The sequence below is a fragment of the Molossus molossus genome, unplaced genomic scaffold (assembly GCF_014108415.1).
Source record: "Molossus molossus isolate mMolMol1 unplaced genomic scaffold, mMolMol1.p scaffold_m16_p_8, whole genome shotgun sequence".
NCBI lineage: Eukaryota > Metazoa > Chordata > Mammalia > Chiroptera > Molossidae > Molossus > Molossus molossus.
Genome location: NW_023425402.1, coordinates 50,135,533 through 50,151,317, shown reverse-complemented (window position 1 = coordinate 50,151,317; position 15,785 = coordinate 50,135,533). Strand labels below are relative to the sequence as shown.

General features: G+C 44.2%; 1 protein-coding gene across 2 annotated transcripts in view; it reads right to left on the bottom strand.

Moving 5' to 3' along the window:
• Positions 1–15,785, bottom strand: part of LOC118621718 (prolyl endopeptidase) — a 107,427-nt gene extending 91,642 nt beyond the window's left edge. The window contains exons 1-2 of one of the 2 annotated variants that reach the window (XM_036249077.1): positions 15,550–15,785; positions 10,228–10,302 (exon numbers count right to left, since the gene is read on the bottom strand). In XM_036249077.1, the coding sequence (XP_036104970.1) occupies positions 10,228–10,302; positions 15,550–15,594 (120 nt within the window). In that variant the 5' untranslated portion in view covers positions 15,595–15,785. Of the gene's footprint in view, positions 1–8,759; positions 8,821–10,227; positions 10,303–15,549 lie in introns of those variants that run through there. The other variant, XM_036249078.1, reaches the window with a different exon arrangement.

The following is a 15,785-nucleotide window of genomic DNA, read 5'->3' as shown; positions in this document are numbered from 1 at the left end:
TTTTTTAAAAAAAAAAAAAGAAGAAAACAGTCTACCAAAGCCCTGGCTAAAGAAATCAAGAAGGGGGGGGCGGGGTTACAGATAATTCAAAATTAGAAACAATAAAGAAAATATAAGCATAGACAGGGGGAGTAAAGTATCTTATAATTAAGGAATACTACACATAACCCCATGCTAGTACATTTTAAAATCCTAATGATACAGACCATTTTCTAGTAAATACAAATGACTAAACTGATCCAAAATGAAAGAAGATCTGAACAGAGCAATAACCATGAGAGAAAGTGGAGGAAAAGAACCCAAAATTGCAAAGATTTCTTCCCAGACAGCTCTACAGATGAGGTCTTTCAATTATTAAGCAGAAAATTATCATGTTATTTGAACTGTTCAACAATAAATGCAATGGCAAGCGTTCAGTAAGCACTTACTTGTGTCCACCACTGTGCTGCATCGTTCAAAAACACTATCACTTAATTTGGACCACAACCATACACAGTTTTCTCCAAATTATAAAACAGAAAACTGAAACCTAGAGAGGTTAAACAACATGACCAATGTCACTCATCTAGTAAAATTGTAGAGCTAAGATTCAAACCTGTCTTTCTACCCCTAAAACTGCTCATTTAATGCTATACACTACTGCCTTCCCACGAATAAACAGATTCCACAATCTCTTTGGGTTCTCATTAGTTGTTAGGGTGAATGGGTAGAAAGGAAATTCTGAAAGCAGAGAGATAATTTAGGAAGCTACTGAACATCTGGCTCAGTGGCAATGCATGCCCGAACAGGGACAATGTCAGTGGAGACAAAAACAAAGAGAAGGGTGCAAGATTTTACGGAGTCAGAACTGGCACCCCAAAGAATCTTGTGTATGAGTTAATAGAGATCTGATTCAAACAGAGCATCATACGCTATTATCTACAAGAGTCCCAGACGTCTCTATTATGAGATAAGCTTTGGTTTTCCCCGAGAAAAGTTAAAACCACAAACACCGTCCCCCAGATTTACAAAGATGCTGTAAACAACAGTGAGGCGTCTACTAAAACTTCAGCTCCTTGAAAGTGGGCCTCATAATAATCAAAGGTGTTATTACCTTTCCCTAATCATGTCTAAGCATTCTCTAGGGCAGTTTTCCCAAGCTTTCTGGATCTTAAGAATTACCTGGTGAGGTGCCTGGGAGCCAGAGATTCCTACTGAAATCAGATGCTCCAGAAGTAGAGCTTGGGAATGTTTAACAGGTGGCAGGTGACTTTTAGGACTGAGTGCTTACTCCTCTGGACATGGGTGTGTGTGTGTGTGTGTGTGTGTGTGTGTGTGTGTGTGTGGTGTGTGAGAGAGAGAGAGAGAGAATGCATTGTAGATGCCTAAGTATGGAGGGAAAACATAAAAGGAAAAAGCCTGGGAGAAGTCAGAGTTATCTTAGTGCTTTAATTGTTAGTGCTTCCCAAACTGTAGGTTATTGAAACCAAAGGTGAGCAACTGCCTACAGGAAAAATATCAGTGTTAAATGTACACCAGCACTTCAGCATTAAATCAATGGCTTAGGGTCTGCTTTTCTAAAATGATGAACATACAAGGCCAGATACCTAGTTTCTAGTCAAGATGCGGTTCTGCCTCCTTTCAGCACCGACCGCTCGCAGCCTGAAGGTTAAGTGGCTCGCCCATCTCCAGTCTCTGGTCCTCCTAAGCTAGAATGTCATTCCATGTTGGCATGGGCCGCCCTGTCTTGTTCATGACAGTGTATCCCCTCCTTCCTGCCCCCCTCCTATTTAACCTAATTTAACCTAATTCTCAGTACAGTGGGCACACAGATAAACTCAGGACAGGGGACGAAAGGGAAGGAAGAAGCACATATGGAAAAGGAAGGGAGAATAAAACCAGCGTGCCTGAGGCATGTGGGGTGGCCAGCATCCATTCTCCTTCCCCAGTGTCCATACTTCTTAGTGGACGGTAACCCCAGTAGTTGTCCTACTGGACAGAACACAAGGAGGGTCCCTGGTGCTTCTACCAAAGCTTTTCTTCTTGCTGGCAGCACAGCCAAGGAGTGAGCAGCCATCTGGAGCTGGGCCAATCAACACTCCCTCTCCCGGGACACAGTCACTTGAACAAGTGACAGAAAGCTGAATAACGAGATCACTCATGCTGGTGGAAAGTGGAAATTCCTGCCCTGGAGACCTAGAACTACCTGGTTCCTGCCTCTCCAGGCTCGGCCCCTGCAGTCCGTCACAGGAGCTGACCTCGAAGGCTTGCCGTAAATTCCCTATGCGCCTAATGTGGCCAGTCTCTTCTACTTGCATCAAAAGTCTTGCTGCAGAAGGCAAGAAAAGGAGATAGGAAAAGAAAGAAGCAAGCAGTGCTTAGAAAAAGTTGGCCCAGTATCAGTCACACCTTCACACTTTTGACAACTACCCCATCCACAGATCAAAAGAAAACTGTTCCCTAGATACGTATTTCAACTACAGATTTACGAGAAGTCTGTTTACAAACTGTAATAACGCTAAATATTTTCATTGGAGCTGGTGAGACATTTAAGACCTCAGAAGTCTTGGAGATTGAGATAGTATGTGGTAATACATTAATCTAAAGCATCTCCTGTGGCCACTAGAGAAAGGATGACGCAGTCGTAATTCTTAATCCAGGCCCTTACATGAAACATTAATGGGCGTCTCACAGCTTCGCCAGTGGGGATCAGAAGGCAGCAATTAAAAGCAGCACTACACACAGCTTTCAGGTCCTCTTGGCCTAGTTTAGTTGCCGTGCCTGGGAACAACGAAACGATGCTCAGAAGTCACAGTTCCATTTTTAAAAAAAAAATCAATGCTCAGAATGTTGTCTTAAAAAAAACCCCACCACCCAGAATTCAAAAGGAAAATCCTGCTTAATTTCATGGATGAAAATTCAGAGTCTTTTAAGTTCAACATTCTGATGTAGAGTCTGAAGGTCTACATCCCAGGACATTTAAGCAGGAGTCCCCAAGCTGTACTACTTGTTTACACAAACCATCACTGGGTATAGAAAAGGAATTTTTACACGCATGTGCTCAGCTGGGTGTCATTAAAATCTTGGAGCAAGTGAAGTATGATTATATTCCTTGTACAGATGTTAAGAAAAGCATCCAGGTAAGGTTGCTTACTATGCCCACAGAACAAGAGCATGAAGTCCCGAGGACGACGACTGTATGTTCTGACTTCTAGTCCTATCTGGCAAATACTCTTTCTTCACCCTGCCTCCTAACAGAAGACATCACAAATGCCTGCAAAGTTCCCAGGGTGAAGGAACCATTCACACAATGGATATTCAGTTTGTCCTTAAGTCTTCAGAGAACACCATACACCAAGCCAGTCCTTCCTACTTTGAGTGAACGTGTTCCTCAGCCCCACAGCAGGCTTTGCCGGCTGTCTCTGGCTTGGAGACACTGAGCTAGAATTCCACGGTCCTAAAGCCCTCGGAGCAAGCTTTCTCCTGTTGGCTCTGCAGCCTGACAGCGCAGTGGCCTCATGGGACATGCAACTGGACAAACGGATCCCTGCTCCCCCTCGTTCCTGCTCATGCTGGCTCTGTTCCACGCTAAGGGATGCACTGCACAGGAGATCTAGGCCACCTGGTGCCAGAACAGGGCAGAAACTCCTTACGCTACACACTTTTTGAATTGACCTTAAAGAATGAAAACAAAGAAACAAACCAAAAAACAGATTTCATAAAAGGCAAGAAGGTATATGAAGGCAAGTGCTGACCTCCCTAAACACTGACCTCCATGACAGTAAAAAACCTACACAGAAATCCTAGGCTACCTAAAGATTCTAGAGATGACCAGAAGTCCTTTAAGATTTAAATCTTTCCTGCTGAGCCGTGGCCGGTTTGGCTCAGCGGTTAGAGCGTCGGCCCTCGGACCAGAGAGTTCTGGATTCGGTTCCCAAGTAACTCGGTTGCGGTTCGTCCCCGGCCCCAATGGGGTGGTGTGGGTGGCAGCCAGTGGATGTGTCTCTCTCACATCGATGTTTCTCTCTCTCTCTTCTCCCCCCACCCACTCTATCTGAAGATAAATGCAAAAATGTCCTTGGGTGAGGATATAAATAAATAAACAAAGAAACAAATCTTTCCCACCAAGGAAGGAAACAGTGCAGGGACAAGGGAAGAGGAAAGGTAACACTTCCCGGTTTCTTACCCTTCAAGACAAAGATTTCTCCTCTCGCCTTTCCCTGGCCAGCTATCCGCAGGGGTACTGGCCCCCCTACCTATTCAGCCACAGTGGAATCTGGGAAGGGAGAGCAAATAATGTTCTAGAAAGAAGACCTATGTTGTGTATTCCTTTGCTCCTCTCTGGAACAAATGGTAATTTTATTCTTTTAGAAAGAACGAATATAAACAAAAACAAATGTTTTTGTTTTGAGTTGATTCCTACTAGAGTTCTTCTCTCATGACTCACAAAGGGAATGGAGCTGCCGATACTCTCACTTTTCCCAGGGCAGTTCTCAGGCCGGAAAAAAATTTCAAAATGAGTCATTCCACAGATGCGAACATTTTACATTTGTTTCCCTCCTGTACCAAAGCCCCAGAACAGCTCCTGTGAAAGCCAGACTCGATAATCAGTTAGAATTAAGGCAGCGAGCCTCTGAAAAGTATACATTCTTCCTTTCTCCGGGTATCTCTGCTTCGGTAATAAATTCTGGAATATTCAACTATGAAACTGAAACCACGAAAGATGGTAAGATAGGGAGACTCAAGAGGTAGCAGCAGGTTGCTTCCAGCTGGACCTTGGGGCTGCAAAACCAAGCCCGGTGATGCAGAGAACTCATCAGCGGCGGGAAGGACGGCAGATGGCGCAGTGTGGACCGACTGCTACAATGGCGGAGAGGCCGCGCACACACACCCTCGGCCAGCACCCTCAAGCCACCTGCCCGACTGCCACCTCCGCCGACAAGCAAAGCAAGCCACTCCAGGGGCCTGAGAGTCGGCAGAGGTCCTCTTGCAGGTGTAGACAAGTCTCCACGATTCCCCGGGACCTGGGGTCCATCTGCGCAGGGAAGAACGTAGGGTGATTTTAAAGTCTCTGGATGTGGCCACTGGGCCACTGCTGATCACGAAGAGAACAGTTTACGTGGATGAAAGATGTTACTGGGAGCAATGACAGAGGAAGAAGGGTTCCAGCAAGTCGAGGGGCACACAGAGTGGCTGTGGATAGGCAGAGGAAGAGGGAGATGGCGCCAGGTAGATCTAAAATAAGATCTGGACAGGGTACACCTGAGTGGCCTGGAGACTGACTGAGGGGACAGACTGCAAACAGCTAAGGCAGAGTGTGGGGGCTGGGTTCACTTATCTGTTTGCCATGGGAAACTGGAGGAAATGTAGGAAGTTGGAGATTAGGAAGTCAACCATGTGCCTGCTAATTTCATGGATGGGAGATGGGGACAGTCTTGTTATTAGTAGAATGGAGGTTCAAATTACCTCAGTGTCAAAATATTGGGGTACAACAGGGCCCTACAAACTTCCTCCTACAATCTGCAGAGGACAAGCTGGAAATAGCTGTTGAATGGGAAGTATGGGTTAACTGCCTGCCCGCTGAGTCCTGCCTATCATCTTCGAATCATTTCACTGACTGCAGACTCCCTCTCTGGCGTCTCATGGTGCAACTTCCACGCTGCACCAGTGAAGTTTCTCTACAGTTCAGACACTTCAAGAGTGTGTAACACTTAGTAAACATCTGAAGTGCTTCGACCCAGAGCTCTCCCTTTATCTTTCTATTGTTGTTTTTCAGTTTGCACTTCCACATAGTTTCTCCGAGAATCGTCTTCACAAGGATAGTTTCTAAAGTTCTCATCATTTGAAGCACTGCGATCTTGTATCCTTCTCCCACTTCATATTTTACCAAAAGCACTTTTTCACCTTAGTGAGCAATCTGCAGAGCCTAACATTTTAATAGATGCATATACTATTTCATCAAGCAGATTCACATATTCTGCTCAAACACTATACTATAAACAATGCCCCAAACTGGCTCTTTTCTAGACTTCAATATATCTGACGTAACATCACTCTCCTGGTAGACTTGAAATCTCTTCTTCATTCTCAAGTATTTGATTTTTGCTCTTGCTATCAGACAGATTTAATTTTTCATTATTGATGGTGTATATGAGTGCTACTGATGTTGTATTGACTTTGTACACATTCACTCTATTGAACTCATTAGTTCCACTGTTTCCAGTTACTGCCCTTAGGTTTTCTAGATATTATCATTAATTGCAGATTATATGATTGTACCTTATTTTCTCCTGTCAAATTTTGGTTAATTTATTATTGCATGGGTCAAAGCTTTGCAAACATATAAAACCAGTAGTGACAGACATTCACATCTACTGTCTGAGTTGTTGTCTTGACTGAGATGTCATCTTGTCAAAGCACTACTATTCTAACTTATAGTTTTAGGTTTTCTTTAAGTTCTTTTTAATATTTATTAGAATAATTATACAGCTTTAATCTAGTAATACTAAACTATTCTTCAATCCCTATGATAAACTTTTTTCTTTTTTTTTTTTATCTGCTAACATTTATTTATATTCTTCACATGTATATTCACAAGGCTGGCCCATATCTTCACTGTCCAATGCAGTAACCGCTCACCTACCAAGCACCTGTGGCTGGTCTGATTGGTATGTGCTGTACGTGCAAAACACACGGCAGGTTTCAAAAACTTAGTTTGAAAAAAGGAGTGTAAAATATCATAATACTTTTATTAATTACATGTTGAGGTGTTAACATTTTGAGTATATAGTTGACCCTTCAACAACACGAGTTTGAACTATGTGGGTCCACGTATACGTGAATTTTTTCCAATAAATATACAGTCAGCCTAGCCCTCTGTATCCCAGGGTTTTGCATTCCTGGATTCAAACCACCACAGACTGAAAACAGTATTATCAAATCTACAGTTTGAAATCTGCAGGTTGGGGGGGTGGGGCACTGTCATACTAGATCCAATCTCCTGGGATCAAAAGTTATTAATGGATTTTGAACTGCTCAGGGGTTGGTGCCAGTAGCTCTTGCAATGTTCAAGGGTCAACTGTACTATACAAAATAATATACATTATTACAATTATTTCTACTTGTTTTATTTTTTCAAATGTGGCTACAAGAAAAATTTTAATTATGTAAGTGGCTTGCATTATATATCTACTGAGCAGTGTGGGTCTACTCTTTCCTCTTTACAAAGCATCTCTGATAAATTTTCATATCAAGGTTGAATTTACATCAAAGAATCAATTAAGTTGTATAGGATCTTCTACAATCTGGAACATTTGCTATAAAATGTGCTTACATGAGCTTTGACAGCTTGAAAGGATTCATCTAGATTCAACTCCCCCACCTTTGTTTTTCAGAAGTGTCTAAGTTACTAGTCTGCTATTTATCCTTTTGTAAAGAATAAAGTCTTAAATGCCAGGCACTGTCAGAATTGGATTACTTGTATTAAATATGAGATTAAATCTAAGAACTACTGATAGCATTTCAGATCTTTGTGGAAAGAGCTACCAGTGTTCCTCACTTCCTAAGTGGGTTTTATTGAAAATGCACCAAGCTGTTTTGGAAGCAATGTGAAGATTCCCCTCTTTACACTAAGGTATGCTAATGTACCTTTGCGTACACCTGAAAAACTAGGAGCAGAAAATGTTTGTGCTGCGCTGCTGCTCATTAGAAAAATATCCCCGACCTATTCAATCTGAGACCCAAATTCAACTCATCAGATCCCAGATGACATAGTAGCCTTTGCCAACAACAAACCTGCTGAGAGAAGAGTGAGGAAGGTGTGTGTGGAGGATGCTGAGGGAAGATAAGCTTGCACAGGCTCTGACACCTGAGGTAGCTGTCTGCACAGGGTGTGGGGGGTGAGCCCATGGTCCACGCAGGAGGTTCTACACAGTCCCACAGCAAGCACAGACAAAAACATACTTCTACAGCTTGTAGCCAAAAAATTATCACGCCCAGAATCTTTTTTTTTATTTTGTTATTTTTAAAACCTAAAATTGAAAACCACCAAAGCTACCAGGGAAGTGCCTGGCACATAGTAAACATCCGATTAATGTGTACCATGAAAATAACAGTGTATACTCATTAGTTCTGTCAAATGTTGACTGTAAAATCACAATCACCAAAGTCTCATCTACTAATAAGTGGCTTGTTAACCACAGGACCAGCTGTTATTAATTAAGGAATAGCAAAGTGTGCGTTCATTAACACATAAACCAAAATAGGCCATTCTGACATTGGTGAATCACTCAGTCACCATCAAAGACAGAAGAAATCCAGGTTGTACCTGATACCTCAAAATAATCATCATAGGGACTGTCCTTGGGGACAGTTTTCCAAGAGATGCACAGGAGTTTCAATCCCTTTGCTGGTGCTTTGCATCCATCACAGGTTATGCAGCTGCCTGTGATTCTCTATTTCCAAGCTCAATCCCTGTCTCAACTCAGCCACTGGGGGACGATCAGGTAGTCCGTGGCCGGTTCCAGGGGAGGAGGCAGTTCCACACCTGCTCCCTGCTCCTCCTAGCCTTCCCTGCAGGAGTAGAGCCTTTGCCTGCCCCTTAAGATACCCACCTGTTTCTCATTCGGCACTCTCTACCCACCCACCTCTATAACCCAACGCTTCATGTAAGAAAAATGAAAACCCAAATACCGATCATTCTCACCCAGGAAAGGGAGAGGAGGAGGATTATACACAAAAGTAAAAACCATTGCAAAGTCTCAACACGGTGCTGTGCTTACTTCAAGGACAAAGGGAAGACGTTGTAGGCGTCTGTCTTAGCAGCCACGTCTGAGCTCCTCCTGCATCTTGTGGTCCCCTGCCACCATTTACACCAGGAGAAGAGAAAACGCTAGAAAGAATATGTGAGAGTGGTAAAAAAGAAAGCAGGTGAGACAGCACGTGGGAATGAAGGAAGAAGAGATGGTGTGGGATTTACTCAAGTAGGAGCAACTCTTCCAGCCTCTGCTTTTTCCTCTTCCACAGATTACCTGCCCAGCTCGCCCCACTCCTCTCCAAGTCGAGCTCTTTCCCAAGGGTACACTGGGATCTGTAACCCCACTGGCCCGGAGCTACGGAAGGTGTGATGAGCAAGGGGGGAATCCCACTGCCAGGGGTCCACGTCAGGAATGAATACCTTCCTGGCAAATCTGACTTGCCTTGGAAATCTGAGCTCAGTTCTCCAGAGAACACTGCTACATACGGCGTCAAGGGACCACAAGTACCCGAGGTGCTAAGACAGGCTTTTTGGAGGCTGGCCTGCAAAACCACCCAGCGTGCAAAAAAAGAAAAAGAAAAAAGTAAAATGGCCAATGTACTCGGAGATTCTAGAGAAGTGCACATAAACTTCTGGAATAGTGAGAATATTAGAAACTATAAACATATTCTTATATTACTAAGTAAAATGTAAATATGGTTGTAAATAAGAGTCAAAGAACTTGAAGTGGTTTGAGAAACACTATTCCCTCACCCAGGCACTTAATTTACCACACCCAGTATATGTAAATGATGAGTCCTAAGTGACAAGTCCTGGGCACTCCAAAGAAGAAAAAGTACCTGTGAGATACAGCACTTGGAGGTAGCTTTACTAATGAAATGAGATTTCAACTCAAAATACTGTATGTTTCTCCAAAAGAATAGAAAAGCTTTATGTTTTTAGACAGAGCAGAAACTTCTTCCCTTTACCCCCTCACTTTTATAAAATGTAAAAACATACTTTTGTGAAAACATAGTGTGCTTATCATTTCATTCATTTTGTTGTTGTTGTTGCATTAAAATCAGTAAGTAATCTAAGATTTAGTTTTCAAGACCTGACATTTGTTCTATGTATAAGATTTTCTTTTCTTTGGGAAAAAATGCGTCAGGCAATTTTTTTCCCTTTCCATTATTTTCCTCTAGGTTTTCTTTTTTCTTTCTCTCTCTCTCTCTTTTTTTTTTGTAAAAATCAGTTTTCTTTCTAATATTTCATTTCAAATAGTTAGTTCACCAGTGTCACTACAAACCATAAACATTATTCAAAACAGTTACTTGATCTTCTCTGGGGGTAAAAATGCCTTCACCTTTCCCATGAATCATTTGACACAAAGTGGTAGCACTAACCACAGCAGGAAACACAGGAAGATACCAGGAAGAAACAGCCATGGTTACTGATGGCTACGGTTTGGTGCTAGCCACCGAGGTGCCGCCTCTTTAACTACAAGTCCCAATTACCTTCGTCTGCTCACTGTCTGGGTCTTCGAGCCAAGAGTAAGGGTCAGGAATTTTATGCCCATGATAATCCTGTACCTGCGAAAAACAAAACAAAAAAAATGTTATTAGATAATGAATGTCTAACCCCAATTAAATTAGTATTTTCTGAATGTGATGGAGAAACAGGAAAAGGACAGACAAAAATATCCCAATTGGCTCACTGGCAACTGTGTCTGCCCAAATTACCACATGAACCAGAGTTGGCAGGTTCTCAAAGGTATCAAGCCACCCTTCCTGAAAAGAATGTTGTAGCCAGAGAGGGAAGAAAGAGGCAAAGTCACAATAGGAAAAAGCTCTGTCTGTACAACACAAAGCAAGGGCCCGCTGCTGTGCTAAAGAAAATCAAAAACAGCGTTGTCGGGGCGCCGCACAGAATCGCACAATGCTGCGGATGAAAGGGCACGTCCACGTGCTTATTTTCCTGCTCTCACTAAGCTTGCTAATGATTAGAAAATCTCCTACAACATGTAATATGATCAGTTTTGCCTTTCAGTCCAAACTGCCAAAAAGAAAGTCACTCACGTGTAGGTATAATGACTGTAATTGACATCAGCTGACTCTAATTGAAAACGCTGACTTAAATACGATGAAAGAGTACATCTAAACTGATGCCTTTCTTCCTTTTTCTGTATTGTTATGGAATGCTTTCTTTCACTGTTTAGAAAAGGAAGCACAACTACCCCGATAGAAATAAAATTGCTTAGTGTAAGCAGGGCCTGCCTGAGGGGAGCTTCCATGGGGACCTGATCATCAGAACTATCTGGGAGATTCTGAAATGCCCAAATTCCTGGGCCTGGCTTCAGAGACTGACCGAGTCTTGCACAGCAACCTGGAGTCACCCCTTCTCGGCTGATAATGCCTAAAAAAAAATTTGCAAAGGTAAAAATTGTTCCAACACCTCTCCATCTCATACCATCATGATTGATCTAGATAATTGAAACCACATTGACAATGTCTTTCCAATCAAATCTCTGAACAAATCCAACATTCCGGTTAAGGTTTCTCATGTGAGATTGTCAAGAAGACTACCACTATGTCATATCTCAGATGAATTTTTTTTTCTTTATTGATTTTAGAGACAGGGAAGGAGAGGGAGAGAGAGAAACACTGATGAGAGAGAACACTGACTGGCCACCTCCTGCGTGCCCCCCCACCCCCCGGGGATTTGGCCCACAACCTGGGCATGTGCCCTGACCGGGAATCGAACCGGTGACCTCTTGGTGCATGAGTTGACACTCAACCACTGAGCCACACTGACTGGGCTTTTTTTCTTCTTCTTTATTTCAGATGAATTTTTAATCTGTCTCCTGTTCCCTGCTATCATACCAGAAGGCAGGGGCTATTCCCTAAGGAGAGCAAACACTTCCCTAAAGAAAAACCTGCTGTTTCTACTTCTGGCTGAAGGTCCAGTGTGGCCCAACCGAGAAGAATCTCCCTGAGCCTAAAACCCCAAGCTATCACCATCTGCATCTGTCCTGTTCCCGGAAGGGGGTGGGGATCTGGGGGAATGCACACCTGGAGGGATGGCCAGTTAACATGGAGCACTCCGGAACTGCTCTCACCAAACAACTGACAAATGCAAGGGACATAAAACCCGATAAAACCTTTTCTGATGAGTCTTCATAAAATTATCAATTTCCGGGGCGGGAGGGGGAGGGAGGGATCCACCAATTTTCAATCCTTTCCTAAAGCTTCTAAATTTTAGCTCTCACACTTGAATGCATGCTTTTTATCTTTTCTTCTCATCCTAGTCTTTTACATTTTACACACCTTCAAGTGGTTATACATTATGCTTAAAATAACAGCCTTCTTTTCCCTAACCATAGGAAATCAGATAAAGAATCCCATAAAGGCTCTTCCAAGTCAGCATGTTTAGTAGTGATGGCAGGAACAAGGTTGGGCAACATGCCCAGGGACTGAGTTCAGAACCAGAGCTGGAACTAAAAACAATCTGCCAACAGCTTTCCCCCAGATACTCCTCTCGGAGGGGACAGTGCGGGCACTTCAAAACTCAGACGTATCCAGCGACTTAACTTTTCATAAGGAAGTGGAAAAGATTAACTGGAAACCACGATAGCTTTATGACGAAAATGAAAGTGTTGCCAAGTGCCAGACCCAAAGCAATAAACCTTTACTGAATATCCACACTGTTGTGCCCAATGTTTTAAAGAAACCTTATAGGGAGCTAGTGGTATTCCTGTTTTACAGATTATGCAATGCAATTCAGAGAGGTAAGAGTAAAGGCCACACGTGTTGTTCACTCAGAGATCCCTGTAAGCTAACAGTGAGGACAAATTTTTCCTCATTTTCCCAGACGAGGAAACTGAAGCTTCCAGAGAACTAAAGCAATTGACAGAGGTTCATAAGGTAGAGCTGTGACGCTCTCCAAACCAACCCCAGAGCCTGCGCACTTAACCTCTTGCGAAAGAGCCAGTGCGGGTACAAACTGACAGGTGGACAGCTGGACCCTGACTCAGAACACAATGTGTCCCAAACCGTGCCTCCTTCTGAACGGTGTTTACCACTGAGGAAACAGCCTCATCTTCTCAGAACCAGCGTTACCCTCTAAACCAGACTGAGGTCAGTTATTGAGCAGACATTAGTAACCAGGATGAGAAACTCTCGAAGACAGTCCCAAAGACAATCCAGTAGCCAAGTACACCCCCCCTTTTTCTTTTACAAGACCATATCCTACAAATGGGGTGGTCGCAAGCCACATCCCCTGAATTCAAATTACGAAGTACCTAATCCTCTCATCTGATCGAAGTTTGCAACTCATTCCTCACCTCCCCGAGAGGCTCTAAAAAGAGAGCCCTAATAAGCCACTGCTACTACTCACATCTTGACAACTCACCTGTTGCCTTCAGGATCAAGTACAGACTCACAAACAGCAAGCAAAGCCCATGAAACCTGGCCCTACTTTTTTTTTCCTTTTCAAATCTCATCCAAGCTTATCCGCCCGATGGGTGCTCTGTTCACAATGGCCTTCCTGCAATCCTACAAACATGCAATTTCACGACTATCCAGCCCTTCCCAACTATGGCTTCATTTTAGTCATAGCACCAGGAATGGCCTTTCTACCTTATCCAACGGGTAAATCTCCAGGCTCAACTCACACGTCTTCTGCTCCTGTTGGAAATCAATCCCATCCTCCTGTGTTCCCCACTCACCCTACACACTCTTCTAACTCCTGTAGCAAGCCTGAATTTATCGACAGCGACACTCAGGGTTTGGGCAATGGCATTACCCAGGAAGTGCGATTACATGCTCCAACCCCAGTTCAGCAGGAGACTGCCCAGTATGTGGCTGAAAGATGTTCAAGTGAAAGAGACAGAGCTGCAGCAGTCTCTCGTATCTGCTGGACAGAAACAACCCCATCCTAGAAATCAAGGTTATAATTTGAGGAAATGCACAAGTCCAGCCTAGGGTTTAGTAACCAGGACTCTTGTCTTGGAAAAAAGAAATCCCTTACAGGCTATCAGCGTCCACAGGGCAAGGTCCAGGCTGAACCACAGCTACGCTCCCTTGGCCATGAGGCTTAGTGTTATCATGAGTTCTCTGGTGAGAAGGAACTGGAGAGTATTAAAATCCATGGTACTGCATATACACCCTTTGAAATTAATTATTCATAATCTGTATGATGTCTTCATAAAATCCTCACTTAACCCTTTCAAGAACTATTAAACATAAATAAGTGAATTATAGGACTCTGGTAGCACGAATAGGGAAAAACAAAGCAAGAAGTAACTCCCCAAACAAAACAAAAATCTGAAAGGGCACTTACCATGGCAGATAATGGGTAATTGTTTATATTTTTATCAATCCTGAAAACTCAAAGATCCTCAAGACCTGAACTGAGATATTCACATCTTCGCTTTACTCAAGTCTGGCACACTGCAGGGCTAGACTGTCATGTGAATGAATGAAAGATGATATTCTTACTGTAGAAGCAGTAAGCCCTGTGGTTAGTTTGCCAAGCCAGCGCTAATATTTCATATATAGAAAAGAAGACCTGTAACAGGTAAATGACCTGCCAAAGGGCATCCTGCTAGTGACTGACAAAACCAGAACTAGTATTTGGGTCTTCTGACTTGGTCTGTCCTCTTTCCATCCCAGCAGGATCACTTTATTCCCAAACACAAAGGAAATAACCTTTTGAACCACAGGAATAGGACTCCTTGGGCTGTTAGAGTAAATTTAATAAGCAAGCAGCTGAACAGACTGAGAAAACATGGTTACCATATGGCCACTGGTCAAAGAAACCATGAAGACTGCCAGTTGGAAGTCTTAATTTAAAACAGTATGTCCTTTACTCTAAAGCCGCAGTACCCTTTAACCTAAAGCAAGATGTGTTTTAAAATTTAAAGTACAATCTGGCATAAATCGGGTCCAAATAAGCAGAGAGAAAAAAAAATAGAACTATTATACAAAAATATTTTTATTTTGACTCTATTTTAAGTAATCTGAGAAATAGGGCTATTCCAAAGAGAATCATGCCTACAACATTTGGATTCACTCCGGTTAAGAAGCCAAGTTCATTTTTACATGCACATAAAAAGCTATTTGCCCACCAATTCCACCCACTGGGTCTCAACAGTTATCCTGAGTTCATCCACAGCTTAGGTTAATGGTGGCCAACTCCTCCATAAAGCAAAACTCAAACTCATCCTGAAAAAGGCCATTCCCTCTCGCCTCTAAGGCCTCCTCACACCCCTTCTCAACTCCTTTTCTGGTTTAGGAAAACTTGCATCAGCACTGCCACACTACCGGGGCACTGTTCGCCTTCAGAGTTACTGTCTGGTCTGCAACCCCAACGCCCAGCACCCGGCCTGGGGCAGGGCAGGCGCTCAGTACACGTTTTAAAATCGAATGAATGAACTTCAACTCGAAGAATTCTAAACGTAGAAGTTTAAGAAAGTTTGCTTGGTGCGTGAATTCCACATCACCTACATACAGACGCTCTTTCTCCTACCACCATATTTCCACGAGAGCCTCCTCCAGTCAACAAGCAGCCCCAGACTCGTCCTACCTGGGCGTGTGCCCTTGACCCCATTGATTTGAGGAAGCCGCCAAGCAGCGGCCAACCCCAGGCTCCGCCGCCAGCAGGCGGGGGGCGGCCACCACCGGAGACTCCGCGGCTCGGGAGGAGCCCCGCGCCCCCGGCCCGTTTCTCCAAACAAAGGCCGAGGGGGAGGGGAGGGACGCAGGGGGCGAGGGGGTGCGGGCGGCGGCGGGCGCGGCGCGCTGGGCGGCCAGCGGGTGGGGAGGGCGGTTGGGACTCACCGCGGTCTCGTCGCGGTACACGTCGGGGTACTGGAAGGACAGCATGGCCGGGGCGAGCAGGGGCAGCGTGGGGCGCGGGCTCCGGGAGCGGACGCGAGCGAGCTGGCCTGGCTGCGGGGCGAGGCTGGGGCGCGGGCAGGAGCCTGGCGGGCGGCGGCACACGAGGCGCTCTCGGCCGAGGCTGGCACGACTGGACCGGCAGCGCGGCGGCGAAGACGTGCGGAAAGCAGGAAGCA